Source organism: Symphodus melops (genome assembly GCF_947650265.1).
Source record: "Symphodus melops genome assembly, chromosome: 7".
NCBI classification, from domain to species: domain Eukaryota; kingdom Metazoa; phylum Chordata; class Actinopteri; order Labriformes; family Labridae; genus Symphodus; species Symphodus melops.
In genome coordinates this window covers 20,928,227-20,947,299 of record NC_136697.1, presented here as the reverse complement: position 1 = coordinate 20,947,299, position 19,073 = coordinate 20,928,227, and the positions used below count along the sequence as shown (strand labels likewise).

The following is a 19,073-nucleotide window of genomic DNA, read 5'->3' as shown; positions in this document are numbered from 1 at the left end:
ATTACCAACATATACACATCCAGCAGGGTTCTTTTTTTTTTTTTTTTTTAACCAGACAACTCAAGAGTTGAACTATTTTCTATAATCAACAATATTAATAAATATTAGGGACTATGCTGTGAGCATTGAATATTACAAGCGATGTTAAATAAAAAGACAACTGAAGTTTATCATTGTTATCATTTTAGGAAAAATGACTGCTCAATTTATTAACAGCTTATGTCACTGCATGCTCAGTAACTATTGGTGTATACGTCTCATGGACTCCAGGTTCCCAGGTTATAAATTCAAAGTGTTAATTTATGACAGCACAACCCAGAGGTTTAAATTGAGGACCGGAGGAAGAGCGTTTCTTTCTCAGGACAGCAGAGAGGATCAGGTGATACACCTGCCCTCATAGGTGAGACTCATCTTTTGATTTGTATTCAATGGTGGTATTTAAAGGGATACTTCACCTATTTACATGAAGCTGTGTATCATTAGAAACATGGTAGGAGTGTTGAATGGTCGTTAATCCAACCCTCATTTTGCCCTGAGACGAGAAATATATGTTTTTCTTTGCTTGAACGTTTTCTTCATGTGATGCAAAAAGTGTCATATTACATCACATGAAGAAAACTTCCAGGCAAAGGAAAACACATTTTTCTCGTCTCAGGGCAAAATGAGGGCTGGATTCATGACCATTCAACACTACTACCATGTTTCTAATGATACAAAGCTTCATGCAAATGGGTGAAGTATCCCTTTAAATCTATATGCAATATAGGGAAATTCTTCACATGACAACATTTATCCCCTACATTTACAGGATTTATCTTGGATCAGAACAGACCAAGAGATGACGGTTTCTTACAGTCTTGATGTGGCTGATGCCAGACTTGGAGGTTTCTCTAAGCTTCTGTTCAGATGGAAAGGAAGCATCTACAAGCTGCTGTACAAAGAGCTGCTGGTGTTCTGTGGAGTGTATCTGTTTTTTAGCGTGTTATACAGGTACATCCATTTTTATCTTCAGATTCTACTGGTTGCTAGACTACGACGGAGTACAAGTTTGATTTCCCTCACAGGTTATTCCTCACACCAAGGCAGCAGGACCTGTTTGAGCGTGTCACCCTTTACTGTGATCAGTTCACCAACACCAACTTTATCCCAGTTCTGTTTGTACTGGGTGAGTCGGATTGAACTGGTTTATGTTTTACACACATCTAACCTGAAGATATATTATCACAGTTTTTCTTTTTGGTTCTCCCAGGTTTTTATGTGACGCTGGCCTTTAACCGCTGGTGGGGTCAGTACACCAGCTTCCCTCTGCCTGATAACTTGATGATGGTAGTGTCAGGGAATGTCCACGGGGCAGATGAGAGAGGTCGTATGCTCAGAAGAACTCTCATGAGATACGCTAACTTATCCTCAGTTCTTATTCTGCGCTCCATCAGCACAAGAGTTCACAAGCGTTTCCCAACTTTGGAGCACATAGTGGAGGCTGGTAAGAGCATCAGGGAAAGACTAAAGCACATTTACTCTGGTATCAATGAATCATATTAAAGAGACTCTTCACTTGATAATATGTACTTGAGAATTTGTATTTTACTTCACACAAATCCTCACTTAAATGAGGCTCTTTTAATTGCATTGTCTCTGAAGTTATTTTGTGAAGAGACTGAAGGAAATGTTGAAGAAATTTGAGTTATCAAGCAGAAAGAGGGAGCCGTTCCTACTCGCTTTTTAAAATAAGGACAGTTTTAAATGTCGTTTATAGACTCAGTTAGATTATCTGTTGATACCATGTTTCCCGATATAATTAGAGAATAAACAAAGTATGTTTTTGAGTACGTGTCACCATATTAGGATGTTACTTTTTTAATTCTTCTAATTCCACTGGTAACACAATCAAGTTGATTTGCAGTTTTACTGTTGCTTGGATATAATAATAATAAGTGATTTTTTGATTGAACATAAACTGTAACAAACTCCAGCTTTACATAACTTAATGTGACGAAAGAAAAATTGTTCTATTAACAAAAGTGTCATTATTAAAAAGCCTTTGAAAAGATATCAATCATTATATATCTATCTATCAATTGTCAATATAAAATCATCAATGTGAAACCTGAGACTCTCATTTCTGTGCAGGCTTTATGACAACAGACGAGCTGAAAAAGTTTGAGTCTCTTCACTCAGATTTCAACAAGTACTGGATTCCACTGACCTGGTTCTCCAATCTGGCAGCCAAAGCCAGAGAGGAGAGTCGGGTGAGGGACGACATTGCTTTGAGACTGCTAATGGATGTGAGCCGGTCCTTTTTCCTACCAACATTTGCTAAAACAACAAAACTTTACAATAACTTCATACATCATGTTGAGATTAGAAATGTGAATGCTCAGTCTAACACTTTTTTTTGCATATTGTACCAGTGATATATTTATATACATGTGTATTGTATAGGAGCTTAATAATTACAGAGCCAAGTGCAGCCTCTTGTTCCACTACGACTGGATAAGCATCCCTCTGGTCTACACTCAGGTACAATTAAAACAAAATAAACTATCATCACAAAAAAATAGAGTAGAGGTTAATTCAATACATATAGAATTTGATCACGTCCTTGTATTTTCTGTCTGTGCAGGTAGTTACTATAGCAGTTTATTCTTTTTTTGCCTTCTGTGTGATTGGTCGACAATTCCTGAATCCTGAGAAGGGATACAAGGGTCACAACCTGGACCTGTATGTACCAGTTTTCACCCTGCTGCAGTTCTTCTTCTACACTGGCTGGCTCAAAGTAAGAGGGCATATTTATCTGTCACTCGTAAAATATAATATATTCTTTTTATGCATTTTTTTAAGGAAGGAATAATGTTAATGTTTCTGTTTATAGGTGGGGGAGCTGATCATCAATCCATTTGGCGAGGACGATGATGACTTTGAAACCAACCAGCTGATCGATAGAAACATTCAGGTTGTTCAGTCGAGGCTTCACATAAAAAATATAAACACCTTTAAAACTGTAGCTGACTCCGGCTTTCTGCAGGAGAAACAAACATAGAATGGGCATCAGGACTTTGTTTTGAAACAATTCATAAACTTATTTGCAATAATGGGGAAACAGTTCATAACCCTGGTTAAAATTCACAATGTGTCATCATTTCAATGTCTATGTATTATAAACTCAAAGGAGCTCCCTTTGAAAACATGAAGTTAACCTCTCGAGTTCATTGTGGAGAACCTTTTGTTGCTTTTCAGGAAGCCCAATATGGCACTGTTTCACTTTTTCTCCAAGGCACTCAGGATATCCCTTTATCATGTTTTCTCCATTAGAGGTGTACCTTGGATGCATTTTCATAGTGTGTTTTCCACTAAGTGTGCAACTCCAGTATGCAACACCCATAGTTTCTCCAATATTGTGGAAGCAGTTACAAAGGGAACACTTTATTGCTCTTAATTTTTTTACCACCACTGCGTGGACATGCTTGATGACCAGTTGTTTTCAACTAGCATGGTAATCGAAAGGGTGCGATAAAGGACCCCTTTGATGGCACTAATGTGTTTTCAGTTGAAATCACCCTGAAGTCACTTTTTTTCCCCACTGAATCCCCTCTTGATTTTAAGTTTTTAGTTTTGTTTATCAATCCTGTAGGTGTCAATGCTGGCTGTAGATGATATGTACCAGAACCTGGCTCCACTCATAAAAGACAAGCACTGGGCACAGAGACATTTCTCCATCCCTTACACTCTGTCAACAGCAGCAGAGATTCTCAAACCCACATTCAAAGGTTCCACCTTTGACATGAGGTACCGTAAATAAGTGTTTCTATGCCTTTTGTTGCGACAGAACAGTCCAGTAACTTGATTTTAAATTGTTTACTATATTTGCAGGATGAGTGCAGAAGATCTTGAGATTCACCATCCTTCAGAAATTTCTGGAAAGAAACCGTTTTTATCTCTTAATAGCTCTCTGGGTGATGGTCTCAACGGTCTTCCCCAGAGAGGCAAAGGAATCCTGCAAGTTGGGAGCCTCCCATCTCTGATTGATGTCTCATCGCATGCAAATGAGGAAGATGATGATGCTACCCCTGATAATAACATTAATGCCAACGAACACAGAGAACAAGTAAAGCCACTGATTAAAGTTGTAGTGGAAGAAAACCTGTGAATATGATCAAGATACATTTTGTGTTCTTTTGTTCGTATTCTGTTACATGATAATGGAGACCATACAAATAAAAGCATTTGTCAAATAAAACTGGGGTTTTAAAGTCTCTACTTAGTTAAACTTACAGTTCAGTTCACTTTTTCAATCGGCAAAAGTTTTATCTTCCAAAGAGGCCTGCTTAGTTATTAAAAAAAAAAAAAAAACAAGGTAGGCAGAAACAACAAGGCTATATCTCTCCTTTTTATTCAATCATATTTAACAATGATACATTTTATAAATATCTGCGAGGGAATAGGAGTGGAAGCAACTTTGCTGTCAAATAATTGCAGTAAAGTTATTGTATTTCTTCTCTTAGGTTGAATAAAGCAGCCCTAATGGAGATAAACAGGTGAAGTAAAGAACAACCTCAGCAGTTTTACTTTTCCTGAATTGAAATAAAGATTGTGTTGTGTCAACTCGCTTTGTAAAAAAAGAAAGTAGCCTACAGCAAGAACACACACTTTTTCAACTGGGCATAATATCTAAACTGTTAAAAAAGAAACAAATAAAATAAATTGTCTGAAATAAACATACCTCTTGAATCATTGTGAGATTGCAACAGTTGACAAAACATTGAATAAACACTAGATTGAAAGGTTGTTTTTAACAGTTAAAAAGAATTGCTTTTAAAATATTTGCACAAATACATTTTAATTATGCAAAAATTTATTTTACATTTTTTAAAATATATAGCTTAAAAGGTATTTCAATTGTTTTGTAACAGTGTAACCATTGGTTTCAAAATATTTAATACAAACAAAGATTTAAAGACATTTAGCTTGTGTGTTTTTAACTGTGCAAAAATTGCTTTTAAATTTAAAAATATATAGCTTAAAATGTGTTAATTGTTTTTTTAACAGTGTAAAACATTGACAAAAATTTTACTTTTTAGTTTTAAAAGTTTAGAGCAAAAACAAAATTGCCCTTTCTCTGTCTTTCATTTCAAACTCCTGTTTCCATGATTATAATATATGATATGGTAAGCAATGCCAACACCACCATGCTGGGCTTTCCATCCTCCCACTTTTCAATCCCTTTTTCTGCCATTATTAATTTATGTGAGGGTCAAACAGATCATACACGTGTGAATCAATTCAGTCAACTCAGTTCATAATGCCTCACCAATACGTTTGATTATTCATTCCCGATCAAGGAGTGAAGGCCAAGCTTCTAGGCTCTCAACTAATTTGAGAGTCTGGGCCCATGAGTCTGAGAGTCCCAAGAGTCCCAAGAGTCTGCTCGACCCAGGCCAGCAAGAAAGAAGAAGAACTGATAATGGCAAAACAAGAGTTTTAATATCAAAATGTTTGATGAAACACTTAATATTCCAGAAAATAATTTAGTATTTTTTGTTTATTGTGAGTCTTGCACACCATCAATAATCACAGATGCAATTGTCAACCAACCCCCGTTATTAGAAAAGTCCATCCTCTCCGTCTTCTGTTTACTAAGTCTGTGTGAAAGAGAAGACAAAATAATAAAAAAATTTTTAAAAAGTTAAATGTAAAAATACTGTAGTGTCCTGTAATTTAAAACATCAGTAAACTGTTTATGGCCTTTGTCAGTTTGCTTCAGGGTGAGCATTACAATGCATTGCTAACTACAGTTCTTAACTGTTTTAAATCAAAACAGTATTTTAGTGTTGAAAATTGACAGCAATTGCTATCATTGCAACTTTCAAAGAAAGCTTATTGTTTTCTGTGCAAATACGCGTGATATCTTTCTGATATCGTGGTGCAATACCATCACACTATAGCCTACATTAACATAACATGCATAGTTTACCTCAACAGTGTCTCTGTCTCTCTGGATTACTTTGTTTGCTAATTTTGTTTTGTAATGTAGCATCACAGTCTGTGAATATTACGCACAGCATATACCCACAAGTTGTCATTAACATTACAGTATAAAAAACTCTCCTTTTCAACCAAATGAAATTGCTGAGTTAAATTATTCGCATTTTCTTTGTCTTGTGACCAGATGATAGCTGCTGAATTCAAAAACAGAAAAAAGGCGCAAAATAACGTGAAGTGCTTGTCAACTAAAAACTGGCTCATTCTATTGAATTGGATTCATTAAAAATTCTCTTAAATTAGAATTACATAAACATACAGATTATATGTAATGCAACCAAAATAATCAGACATTTTTGTTTGAAAGTTACTTAACTAATTGCCACAAAATCAATGACGCATTTATATTGAATACATTTTATCAGATATATTAAGTTAAATGTAAATGACTACAGAATCATGTATTAGTGTACCGGGTCATATTGCTGTTGGTTATGTTTAACGTGATGGTTGCGTGCTGCGCGAATACAGTATAGGTTTATTAAAATATGTGTACTGGCTGATAATAATTGTGCCCCCCCCCCCCCCCCCCCATGCATTTCATATGCCCCCCCTAAGACTAAGGTTGGTCTATGCTGTACTGGCAACGAGTCTTCCCCAAATCAAAGTGTCCTTCCCTTTTCTTAAAACTTTTATTTTGAAGGAGATGCGACGGAAGTGCGGAAGGGTCAAAAATGTCTCTGATCACTTCCGCGTTGTCAGAAAATGGAAAAAGAAATCTTCACCGATAGGCGAATTTCACGTTTAAAATAATTGTCGGCAGAAACGGTACGTCAACAACAACTACGTGTATATTTCCCTCTATCTTATACATAACAGAAAACATCACTTCCCCTAACTTGGTGATATAATTAACGTGGCTTGTAACCTGTTCATGTGGTTTACACCTAGCTAGCATGCTAACTTTAGCTCACTACATAGAGAGTTTATAGAGAGTCACTATCTGTGAACTTTGGTTCTTGAATAAGCAGATTGTTTAAACTTTTAAAATCGTTCTGCAGCTTGTGGAATTGAGTTTGAACAACGTTCAATGGTCTTGTTGATGTGTGTTGAACAATATGACGCTGAAGAATATTCTGCATTGTTTGGGTTGTTTGACAGGACCATCATCGTGAAAACAAAAGGTAGACCCAGCGGTGTAATGTCATCTGACGGCCCTCTCCTTTAGCCGAGCTGCTGACTCACCCCAGTCATCATCATCGACACCATTACCATGTCTCTGGGTGACAATCCTCACCTGCTGCTTGGCAGGATCCGTTTCCTGAACAGGTGCATCGACTGTTTCAGGAGAAGTGAGTCGTTGCCGGAGTGCCTCTGTTATGTCTCTAAAGAGGTGTGCTATAAAATTTGCAAGGATTCATCATCCTCATCATCTGCATCCTCCGGAGCAACTTCAGGAGGCTCCACTGTTGGGAAAACGCTGGTCTCTGTATTTGAAAGCCCCCACCAGACTCCACACATCAAGAAATTATGCAAGTACAATATTGAACCAAAGAAAGGGACTTGTATCCGGACAACAGGGGAGGAATACTGTAACAGTCAGGGCCTGTGGGTCAAAATCAATAAGGTAAGCGTCTCTCCCCGTGTTGCACGACTGTTGTTTGTTCAGTTGTCAGAAAAAGTCATGTTGATAAAATGATGCACATCTGTGTCCAGGATCAGCTGGAGGAGCAACGTCCGGGTCTGGAGTTGGCGGAGGGCTGGATCCTGGTGTGTAAACACACAGAGGGAGGCGACAGGCTGGTGCCAGTAGAGTCTCCAGAGACAGTCGGCAGGCAACAGCAGCTCTTTGGATACGACCACAAGCCCTGCAACAGGTGGGAGCAGGTGGTGAACGTGGAGAATGCCGTTTACATCGGCTCCAAACCCAAAGTGGCTGAGTGCGATGACGCCGCCGTCCAGAAGCTGAGGTGAGCATGTTTGTTTCAACGCAAACAACTTGAGCCAGTTGACTCTTTGGGGTTGTGTTTTAGACAGCAGCAGATTATTTGAATAAAAAAAGTTCTTCCCCTTAAATCTTCAAGGTATGTTCCTCCCACCTGGTCTTATGAATGTGATGAGGACCTGGTGCACTACTTCTATGACCACATTGGGAAAGAGGATGAAAACTTGGGGAGTGTCAAGCAATGTGTGACCAGCATTGATGTTTCTTCATGTTCGGTGAGTCACATGTTTGGTAGTAGGTCTTTGTTTTAGCTTTTCATCATGGTGGGAAATCATCAAAAATGTTTGTTTCTGTAGTCTTCTTCTAGTCTAGTCAAATCTGTGGTCAGTAAACTTGTGTTGTTATTGGGAAAAATGCAGCTTTCAGCACTTAACACACTTAATTAAAACTCATCTAATTCCATTTGTCAGTGATTGAATTATGTTGATATTTGCTGATAGGAGGATCCCAGTGGCGGGGCGAGCTGTCTGACTGACGGCGACACTGAAACTTACTGGGAGAGTGACGGCATGCAGGGGCAGCACTGGATCCGCCTGCACATGAAGAGAGGCACTGTGGTCAAGTAAGGAGCTGCAGCGGGACGAAGGGAATTAAAAAAACCCCAACATATTATTATGTTTGTTTGTTATCGTTTGGAAACCCATCCTTTTATATATTCAGAATTTCAGGCATCAGTAACATGTTTCAACTCCTGTTTGAGGTTTTTTCTTATATATAACTTACATACTGACAATGATGTATAATCTCTGTGATCTGAATAACTCATCTCTACATACTGTATCAAAAAAAAAAAAATCAATAATCATCAATCTGGTTATTTCAAATATCTTGTTCTCGTGCTTCTCTTTGCTCTGTAGTAAGCTGATTTTGACCGTGGACTCCACAGACGACAACTACATGCCCAAGAGGGTGACTGTGTTTGGAGGAGAGGGAGACAACCTGAAGAAGCTCAGTGATGTCACCATCGACGAGTGGGCTTCTTTTTTCTTTTTATCAACATTTTCCATTTAAAAAAAAATAAAAAAAAATCTCCCAGAGTTTCAGAGTTATGCTTCAGTTTGTAGACTGGCAATCATACATCTGCTGTTGTGTTAAAGCTGTCAACAGTTCAGTCTCTGTTTAATGTTTGAAGCCGATCTTCAAGGCAATCTAATTGGATAAGGACATCTTTCTATGATTTTCCTTTAATTTCCCTTTTATTCAAGATATCCATTCAGGTTGTTATCAACTAAAATCTGCTTCTCACGTCATATAACACTTAATTGCATTAAGTCAACAAATACAGATCGAAGTATTTCACATGACACAGGTTTGTATTTCTTTCTGCTTTCAGCAACCTGATTGGAGAGGTGTGTGTGCTGGAGGATATGACATCTCATCTGTCTGTGATTGAGGTCCGGATTGAAGAATGTAGGGGTGAGGCTTTTTAGCATGTTTTTCCATATTTTATAAAGTTGATATTTCTTGTGAGTTTTTAAAAGTTTAAGTACATTTTGCGGGCGTTCTTTGGCTGCCAAAGCTTTTAAAGTGACATTTAAAACCTTTTTTTCCCCCTTCGTTTTCTGGCTTTAAAGATGAGGGAATAGATGTCAGGATCCGAGGTTTGAAGATCAAGTCGTCCTGCGAGCGAGACCTGGGTCTGAACGCTGATGTTTTCCAGTCCACCAACTTGGTGCGGTACCCTCGTCTGCAGGGAAACACGCCTGACGTCCTGTACCGCAGAGCGTTGGTCATCCAGAGGTGGGTTTCATCTGCATTCTAACAGTCTGAGGACATGCCATGAAGTTTTTTTCAAGTTTAAAAAATATCCTTATGAACTTTTATTGTATTAACAGTGAAATTCCAACAATTACTATTTCGTAAACAAATCAACTGTACTGTTCACCTGCAGGTTCATCTGTCTCCTGGACTGTGTGCTTCCTCACTTGGTACCTGCCTGGGACTACAGTCTGGGCACCTTCAACCAGATCAAAGTGAGTCCAGGGATATAATAGTGGTATTGAATATCACCTACACAATCAACATGAATTTGTTTATGTATATATATCACACATTTCTAAGTATGTTTCTATATGTTTCAAGCACAGCGCAAAAGAGGATAACAAAGCAAATTATTTCATGTTGTTAAAACATGGTTGTTTGTTGGTTTAAATTAAAGCTTCATAAAATGTTATTCTACAATTTTGAAAATCCTCAAGTCAAAGCAGAATCATTTCCTTTCTGTTCATATGTAGTGCTCAGTATACAGCAGAAGGAAATTAAACATTTTCAGTACTCTGGAGTGCACAATATTTGACTGGTCTTTCTTTCTTTCTTAAATCTCTGTTGGTGTCATGTAGAGCATTAAGCAGTTCCTACTGCTGTCCAAACGCCGCTCAGCCCTCATCACACAGTGCCTGAAGGACTCTGAGACCAGTAAGCCCAACTTTATGCCCCGACTCTACATCAACCGACGTCTGGCCATGGAGCACAGAGACAACCCGTCTCTGGACCCCAGCTGCAAGAACGCCGTCTTTAATCAGGTATAAAAAAAACTTTACTTGAGATTCAGAGTATTAATAAGAATATTTCTGTGATATCATGTTAGTGTTTCACGTAAGTATAAGATAAGATATCCGCAAGTATAACGTCTATTATCCAATAACGCAACAAACATTATTGTCAAATAAAGAGTTGCTCTTTTTCTGGTTCTGGTTGATAAATCTCCATATGACATTAAAGTTACTTTCTGAACAGACAGGAGTCATTTTTCATCTGTTTGTCCATCCGTCAGGCTCTAAGGCCTTTGGGATGCTGTTACTGTTTCTTAATGAATTTCATTTTTCTCCTTTCAGGTTTATGAAGGTCTTAAGCCATCTGACAAATTCGAGAAGACTCTGGATTACAGGTGTGCGATATTAGATAGTGTTTCTCTCGTGTTGTGATGGGATTATGATGAATATTAAACTTTAAATCTGCCATCTCTTATCTCGGTTTTCCTTCAGGTGGCCATCTCGGTATGACCAGTGGTGGGAATGTAAGTTCATTGCAGAGGGAATCATTGACCAGGGAGGAGGATTTCGAGACAGCCTGGCAGACATGTCTGAGGAGCTTTGCCCCAGCTCAGCTGAGTGTCCCATGCCTCTGCCATTTTTCAGTCGTACGTCCAACCAGGTAAACACCTGTTGGCCTGTACACAATCAGAAGTAGACTGCTCTTCACTTCATCCTTCTCATCTGTTTATCATTATCTGATTTATGTCGGGGTCTCACAGGGCTCCTTAGAGGCCCGAGATTATTACGTCCCTAACCCGTCCTGTAAAGAGTTCCACAAGTACGAGTGGATTGGTCAGCTCATGGGAGCTGCTCTCAGAGGGAAAGACTTCTTGGTGAGGAATGCTTGCTTCCAAGCTGCTTTTGATTCATGTTAACCTTTTCTATTGAGCCAGAATAAGTGGATTTAGAAACCTGAATTTCTGCTTAATGATGTGCAGGTTTTGGCTCTGCCTGGGCTGGTGTGGAAGCAGCTGACGGGAGAGGCAGTCAGCTGGAATAAAGATTTCCATGCTGTAGATTCTGTGCTGGTGAGGATATTCAAATTATGAAACCAAGAGTTAACTATATCCAGCTTTTCATCTAATTGCAGAGAAAACTGTTTAGACTGAATTGCAAACATCTACGGCAATTGGAACCTAAACATTCTTTCTTAAAAGACTTGCAGTTATCGTTATTTTTTGTTTATTTTTTACTCTTGGCATTTTACTGACCTCCTAATCTCATGCACTGAATAAATATTCATAAAATAGTTTTGCTTGAACCTTCATTTCCCCGTCACTTTCTCATGTCATTTTGGATGTGTCTTTAGGTAAACCTGCTGGAGGCCATGGAGAACATGGATCAGGAGACGTTTGATTTCAGGTTTGGCGAGGAGCTGGTGTACACCACCCTGCTGAGCGATGGGCAGATGGTGGAGCTCATCCCCGGTGGCAGTAATGTGGCCGTCCGCTACGAGGACCGCAGCGAGTTTGTCCGCCTGGTGCAGAAAGCTCGGCTGGAAGAGAGCAAGCAGCAGGTGAGACGAGCTCTGCTGCTTGCTGCTTGCAGCTGCTTTACTGCAGCTGGTTTTATTTTAGAGGTTAAAATCAGTATCAGTATCAGTAATTACGGTGTCTGATTATCTGATGTTGTGCTGCAGATTGCAGCTATGCAGGCGGGGCTGCTAAAGGTGGTCCCTCAGGCGGTGCTTGATCTTCTGACCTGGCAGGAGGTGGAGAAGAAAGTGTGTGGAGATCCTGAGATCACTGTGGAAGCCCTGAAACGACTCAGTGAGTGACCCACTCAAGGATTGCCATTTTCACAATATGAAGAAGCTAGCCTTTTAAGAAGCTAAGTGATGAGATGTTAAACTCTCAGAGAAGCTTGATTGTCATAAAAATGGTATTATTATTGTTCTTGTCTTCTACGCAGCACGCTACGAGGACCTGGAACAAAGTGATGTGAGAGTGCAATACCTGTGGGAGGCACTGACGAACTTCACCAATGGTCAGTCTACTAAATACAACTTATCCAATCGATTTAATACTGATTTTAATAGAGAGCAATAAGTAACTAACAAAGATGTTGAATTTTGTTTTTAGAGGATCGCAGCAGGTTTCTCAGGTTTGTAACTGGTAGAAGTCGTCTTCCCGCTCCTATATACGTCTTTCCTGACAAACAAGGGTGAGTGCAATGTACCTAAAAATGGAAACGATTACACAAAAATGTACTTTCAAAATGTAGCAAAATGTCTCATTCACAAAACTCACAACCCACTTCTTTTCAATGTCTTCTTTTTATTTAGCTCTGAAACGACGGATGCACTTCCACAGTCCTCCACGTGTTCCAGCACTCTTTATTTACCTAACTACCCAAGGTACGCTACTGTACTGTAGTATATATGCAGGATCTGTTACTGTGTGTTAATAATGAATACATGTGAAAAATAGTTGTTTGTAAATGTACTGTATATAGAGCCATACACATCTGATTTGTTTTCATTATGTCAAAGCCAAACAAGCTTAACTCCAGTTTCTTTTTTTCTTCCAGTTTTTATTATCCTACAAAGAATAAAATCTTGAACTCCTATGAAGCATACTTCTCTTAATGAAATGTCTCCTCAATGACATGCTGCATTAATTAAACTCAAAGACCTTATTTTCTTCTTGTTTTGTTTCCCCTGCAGTGCAAAGGTTTGTGAGGAGAAGCTTCGTTATGCTGCGTACAACTGTGTAGCCATTGACACAGACATGAGTCCATGGGAAGAGTGATCTCTCTAATGCTTCACCAAACAAACCCTGCACACTTTGCAAATCACTGTTGAATGGAGAAAGCTTGCCAAGTTTATCACTATATCTAAACAACTGCCAATTAATCCTAGCTGTATATAATAAAGAACTATTATGGAAACATGGAGAGGATGTTGTTTGTTCATTAAATATGGCTTGTGTGCCTTAAAGGAAACTTCACATTAGTGACTGTGTTGAATGTATCAGTGGCATTGACTGACTCAAGATTTAAAGCTTTTACATGAAGAGAAATGTTTAACATTCATTATTTAACTGGATAATAAAAAATAAAATGATCAAAAAGATGACCCAACAGCATACTTCTTCAAAAACAGCTCATAATAAAGTTCATTGAATTACCTTTCAATGATTTTGAACCTGAAATGTAAATGATAACAGGTTTTTATTCTGGTGATGTTTGCCTTATGTTTTAATATATAGTTTGAATGAATAGCTTATACCAATATGTTTACTGTATGTAATGGGTGTGCATTTAAACTAGATTACTGCTGTACTATAATTCAGATACCAGTTTAGTTGTCCCACTACATGGATACTGATTATGAAAGACTGGGCTGAACTGTAAAAAGATGCACTTGCAATTGACTGTGTGACTGTTTCTGTGTTTACATGTTATATTCTGTTTAAAAAAAACAAAAACAAAAAACCTAAAGAAGAGATCTTTGGAAAAGTGGGTCATACTTGCTTAACCCAATGATTAAAATATATATATATATATATATATATATATATATATATATATATATATATATATATCTATTATTGAAAGAACAGAACGCAGGAGGACTATACAATCAAATCAAATAAAGCTAAAATTCGATTTACTTCTTTTTCTCCCATTTTTGGTATACACAGTATAGGAACGAAGTGAACACTTAAAGCATAAGCAAAGTTAATTGTAGTAGTGATGTTCAGGGTTTTTTTCTTTTGTAAAGCGTCTCGAAATAACACTTATGAATTGGCGCTATACAAATAATGATTTAATATTATTGTTGTTTTTCTACCGTTGCGATGATGTCCATTAAAACATTTCGATTTGCAAAAGTATTTAAGTTATGTACCATCAAGTGCCAATTTTAGAAGAATAAAGGTATATAAAGTAATAGATTAATTTACAATGGTTCGGGGCAGAGCCATATATACGGCTCTGGTTCGGGGGTCTTACTTGGACAAAGTCTCGTTTCTTTCGGAGTGAATTCTCGCGAGACCAAGTGGGTTCAAACCTCCCCATGATCCTTTGCGATCCCTCTTTCTAGCCGGCGCCTGAGAATGGGTACGTGTTTTCATGCTCGGGTTGGAGGGAGAATCCTTGTCCATCTGACGTTTTAAAGAAGAAATAATACAAAAATGGTTTGACAAATTGTAGATTAATGCTTTGTGATTGTATATAGGGTTAACTTTTCGGTCAAGAGCCAGTTTATTTATCTTTAAAAAAGTAATTTGTGAAGGATGTCTGTTGTGCTCCAAGATGGCTGCTCTTCTTGGACATGGAGTTTATTACGGATGCTGAAAAATGTGCTTCAAAACGGCGGATTTCCCAGTTTTTAGTGACATGTGGCTTCGCCCTAATGTTGCGTGATGCTGTAGAAGACGAGGAGAAGTTAATCGAGTTTACAGGAGATCCAATCTATGATGTGGTGATGGTGGCATTAGCATTAGCAGTGAGGTTGGCGGTGGTCATGACACGCTGACGTCCTGGAGAACGGAAGGGAAATATTGTGATAAAGGCTGAGATTGTCTGGATAGCTGTACACAGCGTGTAATATACTGAAGGTGTTAAATACGGTATAGTGACAGATTTCTGCCTCGTCGAGGTGCACGCTGCTTCGTGCATGCTTGGGCCTCTTTGGGATAACATGCACACTAAACTCAAAAACCAGTTAGCCCAATGTTGGTTTACTGTCTCACCCAGTTTGTGATGTTAGATTCCCAAACATATGAAGTTATATAGAAATGTTGTGGATTTAGTTGTGACACGATTGACTATCCAATCTACAATGCCGCTAGAAGTGTATTTTTAGTGAGTATTGTGTTTTGAGTTGTAGACCACATGGCTTTGCAGACATGTATCTGTGCTTGAGTGAAATGATGAAACTCTTTAAGCGGAATCCTAATTACATTGCGGACAACCTACCTTGGAGAACTGATTACTCAAGCATCAATATTTATTTTCATGTTAATGAGCTGTGTGTTTACCGGCGATCTAAGTCTTTTAATTGTACTCCATTCATTCAGGTATCTCAAGGGACAACTGGCATAAACGCCGCAAGACCGGCGGTAAACGCAAGCCCTACCACAAGAAGAGGAAGTATGAGCTCGGACGTCCTCCCGCAAACACAAAGGTAAGTACAACGTTGGTAACTGGACTGTTCATGATTTGGCGTGGGTGATGAAAACTTGACCTTAGGTTGGTCTTTTTATTTGGGCCGTTTTGGTTCAAATGCTTGGGACTTGCCAATGTTAGGACTTGTCATAGTTACTCTGACACGCTTTCTGAAATGTTAATAGTTCAGTTGCTTAACTCATAATTAACCTGAACCTTTGGCTTGCATTATATCATACTAAATTGAGATCCCTTTCATTAGATTGGACCTCGTCGTATCCACACAGTGAGGGTCCGCGGTGGGAACAAGAAGTACCGTGCTCTGAGGCTGGATGTTGGTAACTTCTCATGGGGCTCTGAGTGTGAGTTTTAGTTTCAATCTTTGCTAAATGATCGGTGTATCAAGATTTTTCTTTTACCTTTTGTGCATGAATTTAAGTGGTGACACTTGTTGCCTGTGTGGACCTGCAGCATTCTCGTTAAGATTCATTTAAACAACCTTACTGGTTGAATAAAGTGAGATTTTCTTCTGCTAATGACACTTTTCGTTCTGTGCGCAGGCTGCACACGCAAGACCAGGATCATCGATGTGGTCTACAATGCCTCCAACAACGAGCTGGTCAGAACCAAGACCCTGGTGAAGAACTGCATCGTCCTCGTAGACAGCCTTCCTTACAGGCAGTGGTACGAGGCTCACTACGCCACTCCTCTGGGACGCAAGAAGGGAGCCAAGCTGGTACGTATTTCATATTTTTTTTTTTATCTGTGATAACTATTGCCGAAGCACACCCAGATAATTTTGCAATCTCTGTATATACTTGGCCCTGGGGTAGTTTCTGCCAAAGGGCTTAAATTGAGCCTATTTACTTTAATTGGTAAAATATTTTAATGAGACGAATTAGAGCAGTGTGGTGTACATCTTTCAATGAAGATAACTTTGTCCAGTTCTGCTACTGAATGAAAGTGACGATAATCGTGACTCTGAGAAAGACATTGTTACCCACCCTGACATCTGCACTATTACTTTGAAATCCAGTTTAAGTTGTTCCAGCAGCTGAAATGTGAAGTTAACAGTTTAATATCTCTGAAGATTAATTTTCCCCTCTTCTCTCTGTAGACTCCTGAGGAGGAAGAAGTCCTGAACAAGAAGAGGTCAAAGAGGACTCAGAAGAAGTACGATGAGCGTAAAAAGACTGCCAAGATCAGCACCCTCTTAGAGGAGCAGTTCCAGCAGGGAAAACTGCTAGGTGAGTCTAAACGTGTAACGGCTGAGTTTTGTGTACCTGCATGCTCAAAGGTTAGGTCGTATCCCTTGCAGGGAGGAGAGTCCTCAAAGAAGGCTCCCCGGGTTCTAATCTGACCTGTGACTCCTTTCCTCCACATTGTTCCCAGCTCTCCAAAAGCCTTAAGTAGAGGTACTTGGCCACTGGTTGGCTAGTACTTAAAAATCAGTTTAATCTCAGCAAAGTAAAATATTAAGTTCTGATGTATTAATTTAAAACATACGGCATTGAAGTTCAAAACCTCAGCCTTGAACAATTTAAACTTGCTGTTAAAGTGTATATCAGAGAAACTAATAAACATCACCCAGAAGTATTTCTGCATCAAAGCATTGTTTGTATGGATTCCATGTTGCAACAACGACCCACTAAGCCTATTCAACTTCTGTATTTTTGTGTTGATTGAGCTCATGTAAATATTTCACTAGAATGTACTTGGAGTTCAGTTTACTATAAATTCTGCTCATTTCTTTTAACACAGACTCGCTGTTAAGTTTTCTTATGCTACAATTGACAGTTTTGCTTGAGATAATATAGCCACGTTTTAAGGAGGTTTGAGATGCATTCCTGTGGGATCGTTAAGAGTTTAAGTCACTCTAAATATATTAGACATTTCTACATGTGGTCGAAATGTTTTGTCTGGAAAGATGAGAAGTTAATAAGGAAGGGACCAACATTTATTTTCTCTAAAAATATATCTGTAGATTACCACTAAAAGCTCTATGCTCTTCTACATTCAAATAGCCAATCTAGCAGCTCTTCCTTTAGGTACTTGTTAGTTCACTTGCGTCAACTAGCCTTTTATTTTCATGACATTCCTCAATAGTGAAGTGTGGTGTACGTCTTTCTATGAAGATAACTTTGTCCAGTTCTGCTACTGAATGAAAGTGACGATAATCGTGACTCTGAGAAAGACATTGTTACCCACACTGACATCTACCAATTCTCACACTGTCCAGACATAAACTGGCCCAGTCTCTGGACTTGATGTCTAGAGGTCTGAAGACATGGCACCTCTTTTGATAAACACGGGTGTCTGAGCAACGATGAGTGAACATTAAATGTCTCAAACATCACATGTATTAAAGACTTGAGAAATAATCCATCTGGAAATGACAGCTGTACTAAAAACTGGCCTGTTTCCTGTGGTTATTTACAGTTTTAGGTTCCATTCATATTTTTCACTAACTTTTGTCCTCTTCCTCTCGCAGCTTGCATCGCCTCCAGACCTGGCCAGTGTGGCAGAGCAGACGGCTATGTTCTGGAGGGAAAGGAGCTCGAGTTCTACTTGAGGAAGATCAAGGCCAAGAAAGGCAAATAGATGTACAGCTGTTTGATACGTCAATAAAATCCCGAACGTCCCAAACTGTCTGCTTTACTTTTTCGTAGTTTGAAATGAACGTATACTCATTGTCATTGGGGTTAAACTGATGGTGAATGAAACACGCACCTCAAGATAAAGGTTTTATTCAGTATGATCAAATCGTAACAGTTTGGCACATTAAGATCTGCTATATTCAGAAGCTAAGGTTTTGAAATGCACATTAAAGAAATTAACAAACGGATTTAGTATACAAAACTTTTATTGAAGTGAAGAAGTTGTGGAGCTATTTACAGATTATTGTCCTAATGGAGCAATTTACTTTTTTTTTTAATAAAAGCAATAGATCTTATCCAAGTACTGAAGAACCACAGTGCTTTGTGGTCAAGTCATGTGGAACTGATGAAAGACTACCACCTTCAATTACCAAATATGACTTCAATGTCCTCAAACACATGTTCAATCAGTTTTATCTGGTGTATGATTTTCTGATAAAAACACCTCAAATGTAAAATAAAAAGCAGCACTACGGGTTTTTGTGCCTTGCCTTTTCATTAACTTTTATTTTAGTTTCTTCTGAGAAACCTCTTGTAGAGGAATATTAGCTTTTTTTTTTGAAAATGTAAATACTGAAAAGTAAAAAACATCCTGCAGGTATTATACTACATATCCAGTAGCTATTTACTCCAGATGAAAAAAAAGTATGTGAACCCTTTGATTTAAGTCACAACTATAGAAAAACAGTCTGCTTAAACTAATACCACACAAACAATTCTGTTTTAATGTTTTTATTGGACACACCATGTAAACATTCACAGTGCAGGGTGGAAAAAGTATGTGAA

At 38.5% G+C, this 19,073-nt stretch overlaps 3 protein-coding genes across 3 annotated transcripts; all 3 read left to right on the top strand.

Annotated features, from left to right (window-relative positions):
- Positions 1-368: 368 nt before the first annotated feature.
- Positions 369-4,153, top strand: best4 (bestrophin 4). Its single transcript, XM_079348566.1, has 10 exons — positions 369-400; positions 809-990; positions 1,065-1,165; positions 1,250-1,483; positions 2,131-2,285; positions 2,443-2,520; positions 2,624-2,776; positions 2,873-2,953; positions 3,632-3,786; positions 3,871-4,153. The coding sequence occupies exons 2-10, from the start codon at positions 839-841 to the stop codon at positions 4,145-4,147; spliced, it is 1,386 nt and encodes a 461-aa protein (XP_079204692.1). The 5' UTR covers positions 369-400; positions 809-838; the 3' UTR covers positions 4,148-4,153.
- A 2,487-nt stretch (positions 4,154-6,640) lies between these two features.
- Positions 6,641-13,411, top strand: hectd3 (HECT domain containing 3). The gene is made up of 20 exons (XM_079349475.1): positions 6,641-6,807; positions 7,141-7,606; positions 7,696-7,949; positions 8,064-8,199; positions 8,425-8,546; positions 8,842-8,955; positions 9,318-9,400; positions 9,559-9,724; positions 9,876-9,957; positions 10,324-10,506; positions 10,819-10,871; positions 10,969-11,137; positions 11,238-11,351; positions 11,457-11,546; positions 11,828-12,034; positions 12,158-12,287; positions 12,430-12,504; positions 12,600-12,681; positions 12,803-12,874; positions 13,184-13,411. The coding sequence occupies exons 2-20, from the start codon at positions 7,253-7,255 to the stop codon at positions 13,266-13,268; spliced, it is 2,571 nt and encodes an 856-aa protein (XP_079205601.1). The 5' UTR covers positions 6,641-6,807; positions 7,141-7,252; the 3' UTR covers positions 13,269-13,411.
- A 1,063-nt stretch (positions 13,412-14,474) lies between these two features.
- Positions 14,475-18,276, top strand: rps8a (ribosomal protein S8a). Its single transcript, XM_079348521.1, has 6 exons — positions 14,475-14,580; positions 15,543-15,649; positions 15,893-15,992; positions 16,191-16,366; positions 16,748-16,877; positions 18,122-18,276. Exons 1-6 carry the CDS (start codon positions 14,577-14,579, stop codon positions 18,229-18,231), a joined length of 627 nt encoding a protein of 208 aa, XP_079204647.1. The 5' UTR covers positions 14,475-14,576; the 3' UTR covers positions 18,232-18,276.
- The last annotated feature ends 797 nt before the right edge of the window (positions 18,277-19,073 follow it).

Excerpts from the sequence above, each read along its gene's own strand:
- hectd3 (XM_079349475.1), top strand. The coding sequence starts at position 7,253 with ATGTCTCTGGGTGACAATCCTCACCTGCTGCTTGGCAGGATCCGTTTC. Across the intron at positions 8,547-8,841 it reads AAGAGAGGCACTGTGGTCAA|TAAGCTGATTTTGACCGTGG; the intron begins GTAAGGAGCTGC and ends TTTGCTCTGTAG. Across the intron at positions 12,288-12,429 it reads GGAAGCCCTGAAACGACTCA|CACGCTACGAGGACCTGGAA; the intron begins GTGAGTGACCCA and ends TCTTCTACGCAG.
- rps8a (XM_079348521.1), top strand. Across the intron at positions 15,650-15,892 it reads GTCCTCCCGCAAACACAAAG|ATTGGACCTCGTCGTATCCA; the intron begins GTAAGTACAACG and ends CCCTTTCATTAG. Across the intron at positions 16,878-18,121 it reads CCAGCAGGGAAAACTGCTAG|CTTGCATCGCCTCCAGACCT; the intron begins GTGAGTCTAAAC and ends TTCCTCTCGCAG.
- best4 (XM_079348566.1), top strand. The coding sequence starts at position 839 with ATGACGGTTTCTTACAGTCTTGATGTGGCTGATGCCAGACTTGGAGGT. Across the intron at positions 2,521-2,623 it reads TCCCTCTGGTCTACACTCAG|GTAGTTACTATAGCAGTTTA; the intron begins GTACAATTAAAA and ends CTGTCTGTGCAG. Across the intron at positions 2,777-2,872 it reads TCTACACTGGCTGGCTCAAA|GTGGGGGAGCTGATCATCAA; the intron begins GTAAGAGGGCAT and ends TTCTGTTTATAG.